Source organism: Rhinoraja longicauda, chromosome 12 (genome assembly GCF_053455715.1).
Source record: "Rhinoraja longicauda isolate Sanriku21f chromosome 12, sRhiLon1.1, whole genome shotgun sequence".
Taxonomy (NCBI): Eukaryota; Metazoa; Chordata; class Chondrichthyes; order Rajiformes; family Arhynchobatidae; genus Rhinoraja; species Rhinoraja longicauda.
In genome coordinates, this window is record NC_135964.1 from 46560319 (window position 1) to 46583866 (window position 23548).

The 23548-nt window shown below is 38.8% G+C and overlaps 1 protein-coding gene across 3 annotated transcripts in view; it reads left to right on the forward strand.

The window, feature by feature from the left end:
- Window positions 1–23548, forward strand: part of hlcs (holocarboxylase synthetase (biotin-(proprionyl-CoA-carboxylase (ATP-hydrolysing)) ligase)) — a 197445-nt gene that overhangs the window by 61697 nt on the left and 112200 nt on the right. For all 3 annotated transcript variants that reach the window (XM_078409680.1, XM_078409679.1, XM_078409681.1), the window contains 4 exons: window positions 14911–14978; window positions 16229–16389; window positions 17805–17919; window positions 22139–22352. In XM_078409680.1, coding sequence (XP_078265806.1) covers window positions 14911–14978; window positions 16229–16389; window positions 17805–17919; window positions 22139–22352 — 558 coding nt within the window. The remainder of the gene's footprint in view (window positions 1–14910; window positions 14979–16228; window positions 16390–17804; window positions 17920–22138; window positions 22353–23548) is intronic.

The following is a 23548-nucleotide window of genomic DNA, read 5'->3' on the forward strand; positions in this document are numbered from 1 at the left end:
CGGTAACAGGGAGAATGTGCAAACTCCATACAGACAGCATCCGAGGTCAGGATCGAACCTGGGCCTTTGGTACCGGGTATTTCTGGGAGCTTGTTCCATTTATGTACCAACTTCTGTGTGACCAGGTTGCCCCACAAGTTCATATTAAATCTTTCCCTCTCAGCATAATGTGCACAACAGTGTTTGAGGTAGCAATACCTTTGCAGTATTCTCAAGCTGTGGCAGCATTTTTAACTGTCAGTATTAAAGGTGTTGCTGAATTCAGGTTTCAACCCTGAAGAATATTGTTAACAATGAGCCTTTTATTTACAGGCTACAAAACTTTTCTTCTGTTTCTACTTATTTTATTTAGTGCAGAATGAGGGCTTGTATTACAACTTCTTGATATTTCATAGTTATTTTTCCGTTGTAGTGGGTATAGACCCCCTTTTTAAGTTAAAGCACCATGGCAAAAGTTTTAAGAGATCTGCAAAATTTAAAGTGAAATGGCATCAGGGCTTCCATTTAAAAGAAAGCCTTAACTGTATTACTCCAGTGGCTAAATTAAAGGTTTATTTTTGCAATTTGCATTTATTAATGCACATTAATGCATTTACTTTCTTGGTTCATCATATTTTATCTTACTCTTCCGAAGATCTTTGATGCTTTTGTCCATTTTAACACCTTCCAGCAGGATAGGATTTGTATGCATTACATTACCTTTATTTTATTCAAATTTCCTCTGAATAATGTTTTAACCTGAAAACTTAGAGCTGCATGGTTCCACTTTATAAGTTTGTAAATCTGTATAATTTAAAGTGGCATATATTGATTAAGGATTGTGGAATGGATTACATTTGCAACTACAGTCTAAATAAAGTTTCTTGTTGACTTTAGAATAAGATTGGAACCTGCAGCCTTCAGTGTTGGTGGGAAATTGGTCTAAGATATCAGAATAAACCAATGTTCAAATCTGTTTAAAGTGCAGAAAAACATCAAGAATCCTTGGTATTCTTCGTCTGATATATGTGTACCCACAGGATTAGTTTAACATTTTAGAATTTAGTTAACAGTTTACAAAGAATTCCAATTTATTTCCCTCCTTAGGGAAGCTGATGAAACCTTTTATAATGCAAAAGGCTGTGTCAATAGAACAGACTAAACATTACTGCATTAGTCCTCAGGATAGAGAGTTCAGAGAATGCAGCCGTCTTTCTCACTGTTCAAAAACATCATAGGCTGACAATTCAATCAAGATGATTTTTTGTTGAAAAAGAAACCTTTGCTTAAGAAAAGTATTTTAACAATGTACTGGCATGTGGTAACCAGACAGATTTTATAAGTTTACTTGATGTGCAGAGAATCTGAGGAGACAATACACCTCAGAGTTTAGTGGAAGTACTGAATGTCGCGCGGCAAATGTGTGTCCTTGTTAATCAACTGTTGGTGCTGTACAGTACTGCTATATTAAACATTTGATTAAACAAAATAATTAAAGGCAAAGGAAAATGAATTGGTGTGCAGTGAGATGGTTAATTTAGAATTTTAAACCATTGAAAATGCATTGAACATAGTTGTTTTAATTTTCAGTGATTATGTTCCTGTGTTTTCCATCTCCACCAGCTGATTGGAGTATGTGAACTCTAGTCTGTGTACTGTTGTCTAGATTCAGTTTAATAAATGGGCTGTATATTTTGTTTATACAACACCATTTTTTAAAAGTATACATTGTGTTCTGAAGAAAGGCTTTTATATCATTTGTTAATGTGAGAGCCATTGTTTGAGGAGAGATTATGGGATGAGTGTTGCACAGTGGAGAATATGAATATGTGATGTTGTTTCTGTGGTAGTCAAATTTAGATGTTATACTTTGTCATGCTGTGTCATTAAGAGCTGCACAGTACCAGCACGTAAATGTGAATATTGATTTGGATGGACAAAATTTGAAAATCAAATTGCAGAAAGTTCCAAGAGTTTGAATTCAAATGTCAGAAAAATTAATAGACTGGTTCCACTAACATTGCATGACATGACATCAATGCAGAAATGTTATGCTTTTGTCACCATGTCCAGTGATGGCTGGAAAACCTATTTCACAGTGGAGCGTATTTCGGATAAATCCCATATTGTTACAGGGTAACCAGGACTCCATTCTTTTAATGGCGCCTTTATTATCCTTGTGGGAAAATCCTTTTAGATTCAGCTGCACTTGGTAGCTTTAGTACAATCTGGAAGCTTTTCTGATGGAAAAGTGTTATGTATCAGTGTACTACAATTCCATCTGCCATTATACCTTTCAACAGTTAAAAAATTGCAGCTTCTGTAGCATCGTTAGAAAAGTTCAGGAAGCAAAGATGTACAGAAATTGTATCAAATATAAAATTGTTCTACCCTTGAAATGTAGTTGTGATCAAATGGTGATCAAAAAAAGCAATGTAGTTAGTTAATGCTTTAACTCAGTAAGTTCCTGAAATTTCCAAACACCTGCTAATTTGCCGAATGTTCGTAATGTTCCACACCATATCCTTGTAAAATATAGTTTTATTTTAGCAGTCGAATTTGTACAGTAGTAATAACATTCACGATATTGTAACCAGCTTGAATAATTCCATGGGACATCTGATAGTTTGACATAAACATAGAATTGTTGAAAATCCCGAAAGTTTGATTAGAATCTGAAATGGAAAAGTTAAACGCTGAGTGATGTGAAAAGCATTGAAAGATTCTGTTTTCCTACAGAATGACATTTTTTAACTTGAGTAATGGCACTACACGCATGATACACGCATGATATTAAAATAATATGGCACACGAGCTTTTGATAACAGAAATCTTTTGAGAAAACATAGCATCTCCAAACCTGCACTTTCAGAAATAACTTGCATTTTTAACAGTTGTATCAAATTTTAGCTACATTTTCACGCTCAGCCAAATGACCAATATCTGCCCATAAAAAGAGGGAGCCAATGCCTGGCTCACAGTAATTTTTTGCCAAAGGGTTGGATTGATTTGCCTTTTCACAATCCATCTGCAATTTACAAATGCGCTGAATTTTTATTTAGCTGTTTATCAAAATTCAGTGTAATTGCAACCGTCATTCATCAGATTGCTTATATGGTTTTCTTTACAATGCTAAGTTATATATTGGGCATAGGCACAGTACTTCATATGTTGATACTCCTGTTGGTCGATCCCTTTTACTTAGATTTTATTGCAAAATCGATCTGCTTCACAAGAAGTTGTAAAATAATTATTTATATATGATCTCTTGAGTGATTTGGTGTACAGAACTTTCATTTTACTGATTAAATGTAACATTATATCAACAGTAGATATACTATTCAATATTTTTGTCATATACTGTGGAATATTCCTTTCATAGAAAGCAATGTAAGCCTCCAAAAAAGATTAGTTTTCTACCCTGCTTCATTCCAATACTTCTAGCTTGTAGAGAACTCCTGTTCCTGTGGTTAAAGTGTGCCATACTGCTTACACATTTAAACTAGATTGTTTCAAAAGTGCTTTTTGCAGATTACAAGACTGAATTTACTGTATTTTATTCCGTTTAGTCTGGTTCCAGTAACAATAACTTTCCAATGTAAACATATCCTTCAGAAAGAATGCAGTTGTAGAATCCTGTATTTCCATTAGCGAGGCTAATTGCATTGCCTAAGTATTCAGAAAATTCTGACTTGCTCTCCTGTTATTCTCGTTTGGTTTTATTCAGGATATGTTTTCATATCACAATTGGCTAAAGGTTAGTAATAGCATGTCAAAAGCTGAAGTATGCATGTCATCTTGTGAACACTGCCACCTTTTGCTCCCCCTCCCAATATAGCCTGACTCATTCAGCTTTGTGGGAATCATTTGCTTTCATCTTACACAACATTTTTTTTTTCAAATGGTAGAATTTGTGAGTGAATAGGTGCAGAGAATCATTTTATTTATTTAACTCTCCTGACATTACCTTGGACACCATTTTATGATAATTAATGACTATTGCTTCAATGCTATCTAAGCTGCTGAATGTGCAGTAATTTAAAGGGACATGTTCATTTAATACTGCAATTACACATGACATTTTAGAGGAATACTGCTCAAATGGTTGTGTTCTCCAGTAAATGGGCTTTGTTATAATTTGAGAGAGTGTAATGAGCTCTGAAGTAGATGAAAAAACAAAGACTATAAAATCAACACTTAAATCTTCATATACAGTCTGTATAAACGACATTATTTTTTACGTGCCAGTTTAAAAAATATTTTCACTGGTATTCTAGATAACACAGAATTGACCTTAAAAGCTGACGGTAAATTGAGTCACAAGTAGAAAAAGGCACATTTAATGATGCATTTAAAAAACCTACTGTCAGTTCCCTATGCCTTGCAGTTGTGCCTCTGCAGAAGGCAGGAGCATGACCTCCCAGAGCTCCACCAGGTTAAGCAGTCTGATTGAGTACTGCTGCTAATTAAGAGCTCTTGCTGTTTGGCAGGACCACCAGAAAACCTTCTGCACTTGTTCATGATGACTGTGTGTCCTCTAAAATTAACTCTTGATGCATGCAGGCAGGAGGCCCAGCTGGACTCTGCAATTCCTCTTACCCCGAAGATGAAGTTTAATAAGAATCCTGGTCTCCAGCACCATCGTCCCCAACAGCCACATAAAACCAAGGAGAAAATGAATACACCAGGGCGTTTGCAGCTTCTAAGTGATCAGCTCGGGCTGAACAAAAGAAGAGCCACTAACATTAAGTGGCTGAATATAAAAAAAGAAGCAATTATTTGGCGAGAATGACAAAACTGCTTTCAAACTGTTGCTAATTTGCAAGAAATATTGATTTATAGTTAGGTTGATAATCACCACAATGATTGCAGACTTGTTTTTCTCACCAGTTTTCTGACATTCATGTTGGAGCACAACACCCCAGCTAACGCTTGCACTGCAAGCATCCATTCTTCATCCATTCTTCCCCCAGAAAACATTTGTTGGTGGGACATTCAACATTGCAACCATTCATGAAGTTTCATTTATATTGATGCAAACAGGCTTTTCAACTGAATGTCTGTGTTAGCTAACCTCTTCTCAAGTCAGCCAAAGCGGAGCTGCAAACATTTAAACATGTATACAGAAGGTAGGAAAGAAGGAAAGGGTGACTAACAGCTGTGAATACATTCCTCCCTGTAAGTGCTCCCAAGACTGCAGGAATTCCAGCACTTTAAGGAGTGGTGTTGATGGGTGGGGTCGTACTGCAGAAAAGTATTGATGTAGACCCAAAAATAAAGAGAGCTAACTCCATTTGGGGAAATCAGAGAAAAATAATACGGAAAACATCGAAGCTCATCATTGTTTCTGCTTTTAGGCCAAATTATCTCTAGGACATACAGTGCGATCCATAATGTTTGGGACAAAGATCCATCATTTATGTATTTGCCTCTGTACTCCACAATTTGAGATTTGTAATAGAAAAAAAATCACACGTGGTTAAAGTGCACATATACATTTAATAAAGGCCATTTTTATACATTTTGGTTTCAGAGAGTTGTGAATTTGTGGAATTCTCTGCCACAGAGGGCAGTGGAGGCCAAACCACTGGATGAATTTAAGAGAGAGTTAGATAGAGCTCTGGGGGCTAGTGGAATCAAGGGATATGGGAAGAAGTTGGGCACAGGTTACTGATTGTGGATGATCAGCCATGATCACAGTGAATGGCGGTGCTGGCTCGAAGGGCCGAATTGCCTCCTCCTGCATCTATTTTCTATGTAATCTATGTAAACCATGTAGAAATTCCAGCAGTGTTTGTACATAGTGCCTCCATTTCAGGGCACCATAATGTTTGGGACACATGGCTTCATTGGTGTTTGTAATTGCTCAGGTGTGCTTAATGCCTCCTTCATGCAGGTATAAGAGAGCCTTCAGCACCTAGTCTTTTCTCCAGCCTTTCCATCACCTTTGGAAACATTTATTGCTGTTTCTCAACATGAGGACCAAAGTTGTGCCAATGAAAGTCAAAGAAGCCATTATGAGACTGAGAACCAAGAATAAAACTGTTAGTGACATCAGTCAAACCTTAGGCTTACCAAAATGAACTGTTTGGAACACCATTAAGAAGAAAGAGAGCACTGGTGAGTTTACTAATCGCAAAGGGACTGGCAGGCCAAGGAAGGTCTCCGGGAGGAGGTGGCTGATCTGGCACTCTGGTGTCAGGACAATAGCCTCCTCTTGAATGTCACTAAAACAAAGGAGCTGATTGTGGACTTCAGAAGGGCTAAACATCCAAGGACGTACACGCCACTGGAGATAAATGGGTCTATTGTGGATAGGGTGAGCAATTTCAAATACTTGGGAGTCCGCATCTCAGAGGATCTGACGTGGGCAACGCACATTGCCGCACTGGTGGGTAAGGCTAAGCAGCGCCTTTACCACCTTAGACAACTGAGGAAATTCAGAGTGTCGCTGAGGATCCTCCATTGCTTCTACTCTGGGGCTGTAGAGAGCATCCTGTCTGGCAACATTACAGTCTGGTTTGGGAACAGCTCTGCCCAGGACAGGATGGCCCTGCAGAGAATAGTGCGTTCGGCAGAACGCACCATGGGAACTACACTCGTCCCCCTGCAGGACCTATACATCAGGAGGTGCAGATCCAGAGCAAGCAAGATCATGAGGGACCCCTGCCACCCCAGTAACGGACTGTTCCAGATGCTACGGTCAGGCAAACGCCTCCGCTGTCACGCTGTGAAAACGGAGAGGATGAGACGGAGCTTCTTCCCACAGGCCATCAGGACTGTCAACTTTGATAACCCCAGAGACTAAATTTTTGTCGACACTTTTTGTGCTATGTTTAGTAACTTATTAACTTTATTTATATGCTGTAACTGTAATTATTTTTGTGCACAACCCGCAGGCATTGCCACTTTCATTTCACTGCACATCGAGTATGTGTATGTGACAAATAAATTTGACTTGACTTGACTTGACAACGGATGACAGAAGAATTCTCTCTATAATAAAGAAAAATCCCCAAACACCTGTCCGACAGATCAGAAACACTCTTCGGGAGTCAATGACCACTGTCCGCAGAAGACAATGAACAGAAATACAGAGGCTACACTGCAAGGTGCAAACCACTGGTTAGCCGCAAAAATAGGATGGCCAGGTTATAGTTTGCCAAGAAGTACTTAAAAGAGCAACCACAATTCTGGAAAAAGGTCTTGTGGACAGATGAAACGAAGATTAACTTATATCAGAGTGATGGCAAGAGCAAAGTATGGAGGAGAGAAGGAACTGCCCAAGATCCAATGCATACCACCTCATCTGTGAAACACGGTGGTGGGGGTGTTATGGCCTGGGCATGTATGGCTGCTGAAGGTCCTGGCTCACTTATCTTCATTGATGGTACAACTGCTGATGGTAGTAGCATAATGAATTCTGAAGTGTTTAGACACATCCTATCTGCTCAAGTTCAAACAAATGCCTCAAAACTCATTGGCCAGCAGTTCTTTCTACAGCAAGACAATGATCCCAAACATACTGCTAAAGCACCAAAGGAGTTTTTCAAAGCTAAAAAATGGTCAGTTCTTGTGTGGCCAAGTCAATCACCCGATCTGAACCCAATTGTAACACGACATCCCAACTTTTGGACTCAATGGCCTGATCGATGAAGACAAGTATACCAAATGCCTTTTTCACCACCCTGTGTATCCGTGTTGCCACTCTCAGGGAACTATGTATCTGTACATTGAGATCTCCCTGTACACCAATATTCTCCAAGGACCTACCAAGTCCTGCTTAGATTTAATTTCCCAAAATACAACACTCAATACTTGTCTGAGTTGAATTCCATCTGCCATTCCTTGGTTCACTTTTTCAGATGGTCTGGATTCTCTTTTATTCTTAATCAACCTTCATCATTGCCCACTGATCCACCAGCTTTGGTGTCATCTGCAAACCTGCTGATAGTGTTACCTATATTCTCATCCAAATTGTTAATGTGGATGACAAAAAAACAGTGGACCTAGCATGAGATTCCCATGGCACACCGCTGGCCACAGACCTCCATTACCGCTCTCTGCCTCATATCACCAAACCAATTTTGTATCCAAGATCCATAATACTAGCTCACCGTCAATCACGTGTGATCTAAACTTCTGGACTTGTCAAAGGCATTGCTGGAGTCTACGTAGACATCATCTACCATCCTGCCCTCATAAATCCTCTTGGTCATGTCTCCAAAACGCATCTTCCACAGTGAATAGGAAAGCTTTACGCCCACATTCTGCTTTCTGTCTTGAACCCATCCTCTTGCAACTTGCCCCGAACACCACATTTTCTGAGCTTCTTCATTCGTCTGTTATGGGTTAGATGAAGGTTTGTTGAAAATATAAATAAATCATCTCTACTGCATTATCATTATCCAGTCTCTCTGCTACCTCTTCAAACATTTATTGAAGGTTGATCAAACAATATTTGCCCTTTTAGAATCTATGCTGATTGATCCTTATTACACTTTTCATTGCTGAATATTTTATTCTCCTTTAAAAGGATTCAATTTTTGTTCTTATGACCGATTATGGCGGTTCCTTAATTCCTTGGAAATGGTTTATCCACTATCATAAATATTGGCATTACAAAAGCTGCCTCTAATATCACATTTTACTCACAAATATGAGTAGTCATGACTCTGCTACCTCTTCCCTAGTTTTGTATAGAATGCATAGATTCAATGCATCAAAAGTTGTGATTTTATTTGCTTTGATATTGAGTTTATTTTTAAAAACTTTTTTTAATATCTTAAATGCACTTAGCTCATTCACTTATTGTCCAATCCATCTGTTTAATTTCCTTGCTAACTTCTGAAGTAAAATAATGATTTTATATTTTAGCCTTTTCTGTTCTTTGTGGAAGTGTTCTGTCTTTGGTATGGTCACGACACTTGGCCTTTATTTTATCGCACTTGAGTTTTACTTGATGGTATAATATATATACTATGTATATTATATATCAGATATAATATATCTGATCTGTTTGGATAACGTGAAAAACAAAGCTTTTCAGTGTACCTCAGTACATGTGACAGTAATATACCTAAACCTATTGATCTGTTTGTGAAATATTTTATTCTTTTGTGTTTCCTGATAACTTAATTTCAAAGTCCTCTTTTCCTTTATCTAATTTCTTTGAATTCTCTCTTATCGTGCCTTTTCCTTCCCTTTAGTTGTTTCCTTGTATCCTTATGAATCTACGGAGTCTCACATTTATTTAACTTATTTTATCCTTTTAGATTTTGGAGGCTTGTGTAACTGAAGGAGGTTGCAGAGATTGAGTTAAGGTTTTATCATTTAAAAGATGTGGATATAGTTGTAACTTTTTTTTTGGCTGAGACATCCATTTTGATTACATTTACTTAGTATCCTGTGATTGAGTATATCTTTTCTATAGGACAGTGAGGATTGTCCCATGCAGAAAGAAAAGACAGCAGCACTCTAGTCAGTGTGGAGAATGGGGACTGAAATGAGTCATTTTAAGTGCTATTTTTCCATTTTCCAATCCTGCACTGCCGTGACCCCAAAATCAATCCTGTAAGGATTAACATGTAAAGCAGCATTGAATTAATTTTATACCATGATTATGAGATCAGCTTCAGACGGTAAAAAACATCTAGCCCCTAAATACACTAATGCTCTTAGACGCTCAATGAGAAGCTGTCAATAAAAGGGTTTTCTGATTTGAAGTGTGGTGCAATCTATCAGGCTAGCCTAAGCTTGCTGCTGTTTAGCATGACTAATGCATTCCTCTAGAAGTTAATCCCACGTCAAAGTATCTCCAGCAAGAAGCGCCCACACTGCAATAACTGTGGCACTGAAATGCAATACAATTCTTCACAATGCCACCAAATGGCACATAATTAGCTTTTTAAGTATCACTCATATTTGTTTCATTTTCCTGGCATAATCCAGGAAAATATAAAGTGAGTATTTTTGGATAAACTAACCCTAACCCTAACCCCAACCCTAACCTAAAAAAATTGACCAGCTAAGTGTTCAATGTGAGATGATGGTTTAATACATTCTATGATTTGGAAGCTTCAGTTTTGTCACTCTTCACTTGTAGATCACTGAAAGGTGCATCCTTTGCTCAACTTGTCACCATTTTAAAATAAAATAAACGTGAGTGTTTATTCTGTGATGCTCAGTTCCTCTGCGGACCATCTTTAGTTTAGTTCAATTTAGTTTATTGTCCCTTGTACCACGGTACAGTATAAAGGTTTTTGTTGCATGCTAACCAGTCAGTGGAAAGACTATACATGATTAAATGGACATTCCCCCCCATACATCAAAAATCTTCTAACCCACCTCTCTAACTCCAGGTCCCTCAGGTCGGCCGACTTGGGGCTACTCACTATCCCGCGGTGTAGGCTTAAGCTCAGGGGTGACCGCGCTTTTGCGGTTGCAGCTCCTAGACTGTGGAACAGCATCCCTCTCCCCATCAGAACTGCCCCCTCCATCGACTCCTTTAAGTCCAAGCTCAAAACCTATTTCTACTCCCTAGCGTTTGAGGCCCATTGAGGAGGCGCTATGAACTGTTTTGTATGTGCTGTTATGTTTGTGTGCTACTGTATGTTTCATTTTTTTCCTTAGTACCTAATCAGATGTACAGCACTTTGGTCAACGTGGGTTGTTTTTAAATGTGCTATACAAATAAAATTGACTTGACTTGACTTGACAATTGAACCGTCTACAATGTACAGATACATAATGAAAGGAATAAAGTTTAGTGCAAGATAAAATCCAATTAAAGATAGTCGGAGGGTCTTCAATGGTTGATAATAGCTCAGGACTGCTCTTTGATTAAGTTGCCTGATAACAGCTGGGAAGAAACTGTCTCTCCATTTATTTAATCTGCTACCAAGAGACATATCAGTGCTTTATGTTCTCTGAAGTTCAGAATATTAACTCATTCTCATTATTAACGCTAAGCAAACTCAAGCTGTTTTCAAGATTATAACCACACTTAAGCGCAGAAACCATTGTGTCATATGGAGTAACTGATACCATTGCTCTTTTGCTTAGGTGCAGTTATCATATCCAGAAAAACTGGAAGTACTCAATAGGTCAGGCAGCATCTGAGAAGAGAGAAACAAAATTAAAGTTTCATAGAATCTTTCATCAGAACAGTAAAAAGTTGGAGTTGAAACAAGTTTTCAGATGTTGAGAAATACAAGAGCAGTAAGTAAGACATGTTTTAAAGGCAGATTTTAAAGGTGAGAAAGGAAAGAATCAAAAAGAAAGGGTTTTAAAAGGGATTGAAGACAGGGGAGCTTAATTAAATGAGATGATGATGCAAGAAAGAAGAGTTTAAGGGGAAAATAAAAAATCAACAGATGAGCCCGGAGGAGATGTAAATTGAAGGAGTAGAATTTATTGGGGGGTGGGGGGGTAGATTTATTTGGAACCTAAGGGGTAATTTTTTTTAACAAAAGGTGGTCAGTATATGGAATGAGCTACCAGAAGAGGTAGATCGGCAGGTATGATCATAACGTTTAAGAGACATTTGGGCAGGTACATGGATAAGATAGCTTTCGATGGATATGGGGCAATCGCGAGCAGGTGGGACTAGTGTTGATGGGGCATGTTGGTCGGTGTGGTCAAGTTGGGCTGAAGGGCCTGTTTCTTGTTTTATTCGTGTATAAAAGAAAGGAAGTTGCATGTAAATATACGTTGCATGCAATTTTGATTTTTCTGCACAAATTCTCTAGAGTGTATCTTTTTTTATCTAACTGTGCGTCATGGTCTCAATGCCACAATTGGTTATTATCAAACTTTTTAACAAAATCCTATTAGCCTGCACCGCAAAACATACATCCATCATATGAGTTTCCTTTTTTTCTCCACTCCCCTACCTGATCAAGTGCATCAAGGCACGAGGTAAATTTCCACTTGTAAACCGACTATGAGTGATGAGCAAGTTTTATTAAGATAGTCAATTTTCAATGTTTGACCCAATATTACCCATTGCATTAAAATATTTAATGATTGAGAATTCTTCATTAGGTACAATATAGGTTAGCATTATTTCTTTAGATTTTCACCACACAGGTGGAAGGCTCTGAACAATTCTGAAGTTTTGTTGAGGGACCGCTTCACATTTAATGACACAGTGGAAAATAAATACGTATTTCACAAAATATGAATTTCTATTGTGCACAAGGGTAGAGAAAGGAAATTGAAACGAGGTATAATGAACAACTAATGTGAAAATGGAAGTGATATTTGACTCGCCAGTCATGTAAATTCTCAGTTGCAAACCCATGCTCACTGACATCATTGGAGAATATCAGTGACAGCCTTTTCCTGAATCATCCATGCCTGATTTAGGAAGTAGGCTATCAAAAGGATTTGCATCAACTTAAATAAAAGAATATCAATGATTATCAAATTACCAAGTAAAGGCAGGTTACAAATGAGCTACAGTGCAATATACTGTATTTTATGCTCTATGAGAATATTGATATTTCATGCCGCGGAATGATGCAAGCCTGATTTTGTATTCGCACCATAACCCCACATTTGTTTGCTCTTCAGATGAAAAAGCCACTATTAGCCTAATGAAAATTCATTAGGCTGAAAGGGAAGGTGCTGGCTCCTGACGAAGAGTAGGTGTTGAACGCTGTCAATTTCCCATTGGAAATAAAGTGGTCAGGGTTAAGTTACTCAAATGTAACTCGCTCTGCATCATTTCTCGGAGCAGGAAGTTCAAATTACAACCTCTTGTCAACCATGAGGATTTATATTAAGTGTTGGAGCTAATCCACATCACTGAAAATCCTAAAATTGCCTGGAATTTGACCAGCGGCCAAGATGATGCCACGTGTAGCTTCATTCCAGAAAATAAAATGTAACACCATTTCCAATTTCTTCCTTGTTTTTGCTTGACCCTCCAAAATGTAAATCATCCATAATTTTAATTGGTGAAGAACTCATGACCTCCAAATCTTTGACCAAATGTACAATTCCTTAACAATCCCAAGGCTCACGTCCTCTTTGTAACAGCCAATGTTTGTGCTTTGCCCTGCCTCAACATCTCAGTGAGGCCACAAACAAATTGGAGGAACAGCACCTCTTATTTCACTTGTGCAATTTACAACCCAGCAGTATGAATATTGATTTCTCTAATTTTAAGTTACACCTGCTTTCCCTCCTCTCTCCCTCCCTCCCCCACCTAGTCGTCGAACCAGTTCTACTGTTCTCATTCTTGCATCCCTGTTGTTATCATAACCTTCCCCATCCAACAATGGGCTATTATGGATTCCACTCTTCCTGAGGACATTTGTTGCAGTCCTGATTTGTTCCGCCCTTTTCTCGCCTCTAGGACATTTTGTTCGAGTGGGGAGTTTACACATGTTGGGTTCAGGGGTGCAGTGCTGCCGGAGTTCACCGGAGCGCCACTCCGGCATCTCTGTGAAAACAAAAGCCAAAATAAACAGCGGGGAATTTTAACAAGCGGGGAAATTAACAGCGGCCGCTCCGGAACCAGTGAAAGCTCCGGCATCTAAAAAATTAGCATTGCAACACTGGTTGGGTTAGGTATTGTACATGTAGGTTAGGGAATTACTTTGAGTGAGACGGGTATGGGGATCCAGAAGATAGCATTAGAGGAACACATGTCCAATATGGATAAGATGAAGACCTGTTCAAGTTGGGGAATAAACAGGACTTGGTACGGGACAATATAGTTCGGGATATAGATGTTGTTCTCTGCAGTGAGAGGTTGAGTCCGAAGGGCGTTTTGATTGATACCCAAGCACCAAACGCTGATTCTCACTCTTAACAATCCTCAAACACGACTACTTATCCTTCTCTCCTTCGTCCCTAAATACTAAATGCCAATCCTTTCCCCACTCTTCCTATCCGTTTCTACAAACACAACCACCTTTTTTTTTAACCAACCACCACCGCCCCTCCACCCCCACTCAATCCTAAACCCTTACCCCATAATGCAAAACACAAAGTGATGGAGAAACTTAGCAGGTCAGGCAGTATTTGTGGAGGGAATGGACTGACAACGTTTCTGGTCAAACCCTTCTTCGGGCTGATGGGCTCTAATTCTCTAGCAACAAAACAGCAATAAAACAACAAAGTATGAGGGTATGAATGACGAGCTCAAGTGCCTGACCTCAGGAAAGGAGGACCAGTATATTTGTGCCCTATGAAATATTTCTCGTCAACATACCCATTAGTGTAAAAAACAAAAATATTTTAATTAGCCGTTCTTTTCTCTGATATTTGGATAGTGCAGTTCCACATTTGCCAGAATAATGTCGCAGTACTTCAACAAATTTATTGTGTGAATCTCTTTTGCATCCTGAAATGTGTTGAAGTAATTTTTCTCAATCTAATATTACATCGAGTAAATGGAATCTTGGACATCACCCCATTTCGTCACCGTTCTGGGATTTAAGTCTGATGGTGTCTCTGTCTCTAACTGAAAGTAATTTTAGACATGAAATTGTTTAATATTTTCCAGTAGTTATATTGGGGTATAATGTTCAGGTAATATGCCAGCTTTTTTTCAGCAAAGGTATCAAACCTGCTTTGAGAGCTACAGTGCCTGATAATGAGTGTTGAGCTTTGATTTGGGAAGGCTGGTAACAATATTACATTTGAAATTTATTAGGCTGTAATGTGTCATTAAGCAAGAAGAGATGTTTTTGGCCAGAATTGACTTAGTAAGTGTTTTGAAATTGAACTAATATGTGTTCCAAGGGTCCTATTAAATGTCAGGAAGAAGTAATTGTGATCTTGTTAATTGTTGACTTTGCCGTAATCCCAATAGATTTTCACTTCAGGTTTAAATTGCTAGATACTTTAACAGTTACAATAAGTTTCCAATTATCCATTCCCTGTTTCAGCTGACCACTTTTTCCTCTTAATTCACAGCTTGATGCTTCAGTTGCCAGAGGAAGTAGGGTTAATTGCCATTGCAGTTCGACAAACACAAGGCAAAGGTCAGTTGTTTTTCATTCCTTTTTTCCTTTCAACCTTCAGAAATAACTTTTTTTAAGCAAAATACAGTACAATTGAAGCCTTTTGAGGTTAACCATGATTATTCATCTTAATGCAGAGAAGGTCGAGAGAAGATTCAATAAATCGTTTGGAATATTGTATGGATTTGATAGATGAGCTAAAGAGAAAGTGTTACCAGTGGCAAAAAAATTGATTTTTTTCCCCAAAAAGTTGGGAATTCAACGGACACAAGATTTAACGGCATTGTAAAACCATTTGGGTGTTGAAATCTTATTAGCCCAGTCAGTTATTACAATTTGGAATGCAAATCAAATTCAATAGTAATTTTCAAGAGAGGTGGAGTTTACATATAAATAGAATATTTTAAATTCAAAACAAAAATAGCACTGTTGACTTAACTAGAAGTGTTAATGCTGGTACAATGGACTGAAAGATATGTTTCGTTGCTGTGTGATTGTGATATTAGAATGTAAATCAGCGCAACACAAGAACAGGTATCACAAAATGCTGTAGTAACTCAGCGGGTCAGGCAGCATTTCAGGAGAGAAGGAACTGATGTCGGGGGCAGGACAAAGAAAGGATATAGTTGGAGACAGGAAGACAGTGGGAGAACTGGGAAGGGGAAGAGAGAGACAGAAGAGCTATCTAAAGTTAGAGAGGTCAATGTTCATACCACTGGGCTGTAAGTTGCCCAAGCGAAATATGAGGTGCTGTTCCTCCAATGCGGTGGGCCTCACTATGACACTGGAGCAACACAAGAACAGGTTGTTTGGCCTATGATATCTGTACCCTATCTGCCTGCACATGATCTTTATCCCTCCATTTCCTGCATGTTCAAGTGTTTGGCTAAATGCCTCTTAAACATTATTATTGGATCTACTTCCACCAACTCCCTGGCAGCGTGTTCCAGACACCTATCATTCTCTGTGTCAAGAAACATCAATTTGGAAAGACTGGTCCTCTGCTTTTGAAGCACCACATTAAAAATGCACTAACGATTTTAGATTGGCTTTAATGTACAGTTATCTTGCTCAGGAAAGAGTGCAAGTGAAAGGGTTAACATGAAGGATGTTTATGTTGAAAGAAAGGGAAAATTCCATTCCATTATCTTGGAATGAATTCAGATTTGGGTCAAAGTGATGAAAGGATGCAGAATATTTATATAGCCTGCCTGTCTCTCAAAATGTTTTAGATGCATCTATTTTAATAGTGATTCGGGTTTATCTTTCAGGTCGTGGACAAAATATATGGATTAGTCCCATCGGCAGCGCCATGTTCACAATCCAAGTTCGGATCCAATTGAACTCTCAGCTTGGACATAACATTTCATTCCTACAGCATTTAGTTGCACTGGCTGCTGTGGAGTCTGTCTTATCCATTCCAGGTTATGAGGTTTGTGAAACCTACGGCTATTTCACAATGTATAAAATTCCATGTTTAGTTATTTGCAGAAATATCCCTTACAGTTCAATGGAGCATTCAAATCAAGTAGAGATAAAGAGAGGGGAATAATTATATTCACAAGGGGGAGAGGTAGGAAGGCTGATGTATTGTGGACGGTGAATGGAGAAAGTAAGAAGGTGTAGGGAGGAGGAGGAGGGAGATGGCAAAGTAGGGAAATTGAAGGGAGTAGAGGAAGGGAACTGAGGAAAGGTAGATAGGAGGAGGAGGCTAGGAGCTTGGTAAGGAATTGGAGGGAAGGTTAAATGGAAGGGGGAAGAGATAGAAGAGATGAGGTAGGTGTGGACAATGCAGGGGGAAGTGTTGGATACATCGGTCACGATGAGATGTGAGAGCTGAAAAGAAAATGGAATTAGAGATAGATGAGAAAAAGGGTGTGAAGATGAACAGTATAAAATGGAGAACAGTGGAAGAGTACTATATGAACATAATACGAAAAATTGGGGAAATTTATATGGCATTTTGAGACTGAACCTCTATTTAATAAGATCCAGGCTGATGTAACAAAATAATTGAGAAATGTATTTATGTCAGAATGACCCAGCATGCTGAACTCACCCATTATTTTTCAATATAATATTGAATTGTGAGCATTTTTGGGCACCATATCTGAGGAAGGATGTGCTGGCTCTGGAGAGGGTCCAGAGGAAGTTTACAAGAATGATCCCAGGAATGAGCAGGTTAACATATGATGAGTGTTTGACGGCACTGGGTCTGTACTTGCTGGAGTTTAGAAGAATGAGAGGGACCTCATTGAAACATACAGAATAGTGAAAGGCTTGGAGAGAGTGGATGTGGAGAGGATGTTTCCACTAGTGGGAGAGTCTAGGACGAGAGGTCATAGCCTCAGAATTAAAGGACATTCTTTTAGGAGAGATGAGGAGGAATTTCTTTAGTCAGCGGGTGGAGAATCTGTGAAATTCTTTGCCACAGAAGACTGTGGAGGCAAAGTCAGCGGATATATTTAAGGCAAAGATCGATTCTTGATTAGTACAGGTTATGGGAAGAAGGCAGGAAAATGGGGATAGGAGGGAGAGATAGATCAGCCATGATTGAATTGCGGGGTAGACTTGATGGGCCGAATAGTCTAATTCTATTCCTATCTCTTATGATTGCCAACATCAAGCAAGATCGGAAAGGAAGGAAAGTTTTATCAATAATTGGAAGAGTTAACAATTATAGTCGCAGTAGATGGTTTCATCCTGAGTTCAATTATTGCCATGAGCTTCTGCAAGAATATTTAATTACACGTTTCTAAAATTAAAGTTTTATTTCTTGGTTTGTTATTTCGGCATTGTATTCTGTTAATGAAAAACTAACATATTGTGTAATGCACATTTGTTTAGGACATTGACTTGAAGGTTAAATGGCCAAATGACATTTACTTCAGTAATCTCATGAAGCTAGGTGGTGTCCTGGTCAATTCTACTTTGATGGGAACAACTTTTCACATGCTTATTGGTATGTACAAGATCGAAATATGAAGAGAGAAGACTATATGCTTTAAAAAGCAAGTAGTTTCACTATACTTGCATTTGTTTGCCATGCATACTGTATGTTGGTGATGTTTTAAATGTTTTTAATTCTTAATGAATATCAATCAGTTGACTATTTCAGAAGTGGTATGTTTCTAGAGAATAAATTTGTGCTTTCGATATATTTTGTGATTCAGATAAATCTACAAAGGACATGCTATAAATTGAACAAATAACACAGTAGCAAATGTTCTTCCTTCTCTTTCATTGATAATATGTTCATTTATAGAAAAACACACGAGGGAATGTGTTTTGGAAATTGAAAAGAAATATAACAACAGACCATTCATAAAACCTTAGTGCAAATCTCAAATTGAAGACAAACGTAGGTCCCTTACAGTCAGAGACAGGTGAATTTATAATGGGCAACAAGGAAATGGCAGAACAGTTAAACGAGTACTTTGGTTCTGTCTTCACTAAGGAAGACACAAACAATCGCCCAGAAATACTAGGAAACCGAGTATCTAGTGGAAGGGAGGAACTGAAGGGAATCCACATTAGTCAGGAAATGGTGTTAGGTAAACTGTTGGGACTGAAAGCAGATAAATCCCCAGGGCCTGATGGTCTGCATCCCAGAGTACTCAAGGAGGTGGCCCTGGAAAATGTGGATGCATTGGTGATCATTGTCCAATGTTCTCTCGACTCTGGATCAGTTCCTGTAGACTGGAGGGTAGCCAATATAACCCCACTTTTCAAGAAAGGAGGGAGAGAGAAAATGGGGAATTATAGACCAGTTAGCCTTCCATCGGTAGTTGGGGGAGATGCTTGAGTCAATTATTAAAAATGTTATAGCAGCGCATTTGGAAAGCAGTGACAGGATCGGTCAAAGTCAGCATGGATTTCTGAAGGAGAAATCATGCTTGACTAATCTTCTGGAATTTTTTGAGGATATAACAAGTAGAATGGATAAGGGAGAGCCAGTGGATGTGGTGTATCTGGACTTTCAAAAAGCCTTTGACAAGGTCCCACACAAGAGATTAGTGTGCAAAATTGGAGCACATGGTATTGGGGGTAGGGTATTGACATGGATAGAGAACTGGTTGGCAGATGGAAGCAAAGAGTAGGAATTAACGGGTCCTTTTCAGAATGGCAGGCAGTGAGTAGTGAGGTGCTGCAAGGCTCGGTGCTGGGATCCCAGTTATTTACAAAATATATTAACGATTTAGACAAGGGAATTAAATGTGACATCTCCAAGTTTGCAAATGACTCAAAGCTGGGTGGCAGTGTGAGCTGTGAGGAGGATGCTATGAGGCTGCAGGGTGACTTGGACAGGTTGGGGTGAATGGGCAGATGCATGGCAGATGCAGTATAATGTGGATGAATGTGAGGTTATCCACTTTGGTGGCAAGAACAGGAAGGCAGATTATTATCTGAATGGTGTCAGATTAGGAAAAGGGGAGGTGCAACCAGACCTGGGTGTGCTTGTACATCAGTCACTAAAAGTACAAATGCAGGTACAGCAGGCAGTGAAGAAAGCTAATGGCATGTTGGCCTTCATTGCGAGAGGATTTGAGTTTGGGAGCAAGGAGGTCCTACTGCAGTTGCTGGTGAGACCGCACCTGGAGTATTGTGTGCAATTTTGGTCTCCTAATTTGAGGACCGACATTATTGCTATTGAGGGAGTGCAGCAGGTTAATTCCCAGGATGGCAGGACTGACATATGATGAAAGAATGGGTTGACTGGGTTTGTATTCACTGGAATTTAGAAGGATGAGAGGAGATCTTATAGAAACATATAAGATTCTTAAAGGATTGGACAGGCTATATGCTGGAAAAATGTTCCCGATGTTGGGGGAGTCCAGAACCAGGGGTCGCAGTTTAAGAATAAGGGAAAGGCCATTAATGAATCAGATGAGGAAGAAATTTTTCACCCAGAGAGTTGTGAATCTGTGGAATTCTCTGCCACAGAAGGCAGTGGAGGCCAATTAACTGGATGTTTTCAAGAGGAAGTTAGATTTAGCTCTTAAGGCTAAAGGAATCAAGGGACATTGGGGAAAAAGCAGGCCTACTCCTGCACCTATTTTTCTATGTTTACCTATTAGAGTTAAAAGTGTATTTTCTTTTTCTCAGTTTAATTGAGGTACCATAATCTCTTATATTTCTTGCACTTTACTGATAGCAAAAATAGTTTGAGTTCATACTTAAGGATTACAATAGCAGATGTCATGTGTTTTGAGCCCAATGATTTCAGAAAGTTCCATCCATCATTAAATACAGTAATACAAACATATGAGCTAGGAGGAGGATCCCCTTAAGGCTGCTCTGTCATTTAATAACATTTCAGCTGATCTTTAATCTCAACACTATTAGACAATAGGTGCAGGAGGGGGCCATTCGGCCCTTCGAGCCAGCACCGCCATTCAATGTGATCATGGTTGATCATTCTCAATCAGTACCCCGTTCCTGCCTTCTCCCCATACCCCCTGACTCCGCTATCCTTAAGAGCTCTATCTAGCTCTCTCTTGAATGCATTCAGAGAATTGGCCTCCACTGCCTTCTGATGCAGAGAATTCCACAGATTTACAACTCTCTGACTGAAAAAGCTTTTCCTCACCTCAGTTCTAAATGGCCTACCCCTTATTCTTAAACTGTGGCCCCTTGTTCTGGACTCCCCCAACATTGGGAACATGTTACCTGCCTCTAGCGTGTCCAACCCCTTAATAATCTTATACGTTTCGATAAGATCTCTCATCCTTCTAAACTATTTCATCTACCCGAGGTAAACTTTCACCTTTCTTATCAAGAATCTATATGCATCTACATGAAAAAATACTCAAAAACTTAGTTTCCCTGACAAAGAGCATTTCATCGACTCGTGACTCGCTGTGAGAAGCTGAATTGCACCTTATCTCTGTCTTAAACGGGAAGCCTGTTATTTTTAATGAATGACTCAGCTGTTTCTTAGCTTAGTGGCATAGTTGCATAAATGTGTCCACACTACCTCCATTCCACAAAAAACACACACGCGCACACACACAAACTTATGCTCATTCTCAATTACTCTCACACACACAAATTTCTATATACTTCAGTAAATTAATTGAAATAGGAGGTGTGGGAAGCAAGTTGTAATTGTGGTCCTACTTTAATGTTTATGTAACACAACAGAGAATGGTCCATTCTCCTTGAAATTTGGAGACTTCTGCATATGTTTTTTTTATCATCTATCTCTGAGGCAGGGGTGGGGTTGAAAGGATAATACTCGCACCAGTGGTAGCTTACTGAAGGGGTGACAAGCTTTCTTTAAGCCATAATGTTCTTTTTCTAAACATGTTACTACTTGGTAGTCATAAAAGAACGTTAATAGTTAGCCTTCAGACTTTACCACAGAGGGAAAACAAATCTGGCTGTGTGTAAAAAAAAATAAAGAACACAGTTTTGTCATAAAAGCATACAGCTTCCTGGTGAATCTCTTCTGCACCTTTCCCAACTTAACAATGTCCTTCCTATAGCTGGGTGACCAGAGCTGCACACAGTCCTCCAAGCATAGTCTCACCGACAGACATACAGTTGCATCATGATCTCTCAATTTTTATTTACTCAATGCTCTTCCCAATGAAGTCAAATGAGCTAAACGTCTTCTTTACGGGACTCATCACTTTCAGGAAACCGAACACCTATATTATTCTCATAATCCACAAAATCCCCAGGACTCAACCATTTTCTGTGTATAATTCATTACTGAACATGATTAACAGTAATAATTAACCATTTTGCTGTGGAATGGCATTTTTACGAATAAACATAAAAGGCCACAACATTAACAAATACAAATTTGACTTTCACAATCTGTCAGCGATATGTTGATATGTAAAAGGATATTTTTTCTTGACAGATAAAAGAAAACCATTAACTTAAGTAAAATGAGTATTTTTAATGTAAATTTGTTTTGATCTCTATTTTTATTGGCATATCAGAGCTGAAATTGCCTAGTTTGAGATTAATATTAAAGATAAATTATCAATTTTAATCTTAAATGATGTTATGCATTTATCAAAATTGATTTATGTGTTACAGTAAGCTAATAGTTACTGAAACAGTAACAACCAGTATTATTACTGCTAAATAATATTTATCTGCCTAAGCATGATTGCCACTTCATATTCTGAAACAAATTGTGATCTTTGCAAACTTTTCTTCAAAAGGCTGTGGATTCAACGTGGCTAACAGTAACCCAACTATATGCATCAATGATATAATTCAACAGCATAACAAAGTGCATGGAACGCATTTGCAACCGCTGCGAACAGACCAGCTGATGGCTAGAACGGTCACAGTCCTTGAAAATCTGATCAGCACTTTCCAAACCGAAGGGGCAAATGGAGTTTTGCCACTTTATTATAAGAGATGGGTGCACAGGTTAGTAAAATCAACCAATTGTTGAAAATGCATGTATGCATTCTGTAGAATGGATCCAATTACATTGTATCTTGCTTGCAAAATAAGACATGTAATTGAAAATATTCGGGTGATCACTATCTCTGGAGCCTCCTCTAGGCACTGTCCTGGTTTGATGTGCAAAGTGAGATTGTGGTTATTAATAGGATGATTATGCTTTTAAAAGCACATTGGGCAGTTATTCTTGAAATATAAAGATAGGCACAAAATGCTGGAGTAGCTCAGCGGATTAGGTAGCATCTCTTGAGAAAATGGATAGGTAACGCTTTGGGTCGGGACCCTTCTTCAGACTGATCGTAGTCGGGAGAGTGGAGAATGCAAAAGAATCATGACAACTTGAGGCCAGCAACAGGTGGCCTCGGGCAAGGAGGTTCCCTGATATTTCGATTGTTGAATATACTGTAGCCTTTCCTTTTTATTACATTATGCTATTCTTTATAGACGTCTGTTTGTCTGTCAAAAAGCTTTTGTTCCAACCCATATGAGCTCTTTCTGATGAATTCCCAAGATCAGGACAATTTCCAAAACACTGGCCAAGAAATTCCATGGATGTTGTTAATTTTTAGTGTTATGAGATTGAAAATTAACTTTGCCTGCCATGAAACATAATAATCTTTGCTGAGTTGATCTGCATCTCTGGAATTTTGCCTGAGCACTTCCCTGAATGATTCACCCTGTGCTCTTAATGTGATTCCCTCGTCAGGTTCACATCATTCCCGCATGCAACCCTCTGCTGCCTAGCCTTTGAAGTCCATTAGTCAAAAGCTATTTTCACAGATTAATCTCATCCTCCTGGAGATTCAATGTAGTTTTTTCCAGAGCACACGCAGAACTGCAGTTTTAGTGCTGCTACGTTTCGTGCCAAAACCTTTGGTAGACTTGAGTTATATGAAGTCAAGAAAATACATCTTGCCATCCTGATGCAAGTACCATTTACTGGATAAATAATTACTGCAGTCTATTAACATTAAGAACAGGATTGTAACTTGATGAAATATGGGTATTAATATGGAATTTGGTAGTACAAAACAAAGAAATGCAGATGCTGGTTTGTACCAGAGATAGGCACAAAGTGCTGGGGTAACTCAGCAGCTCAGGCAACATCTCTGGAGAAAAAGGACTGGTGACGTTTTGGGTTGGGACCCTTCTTCAGACAG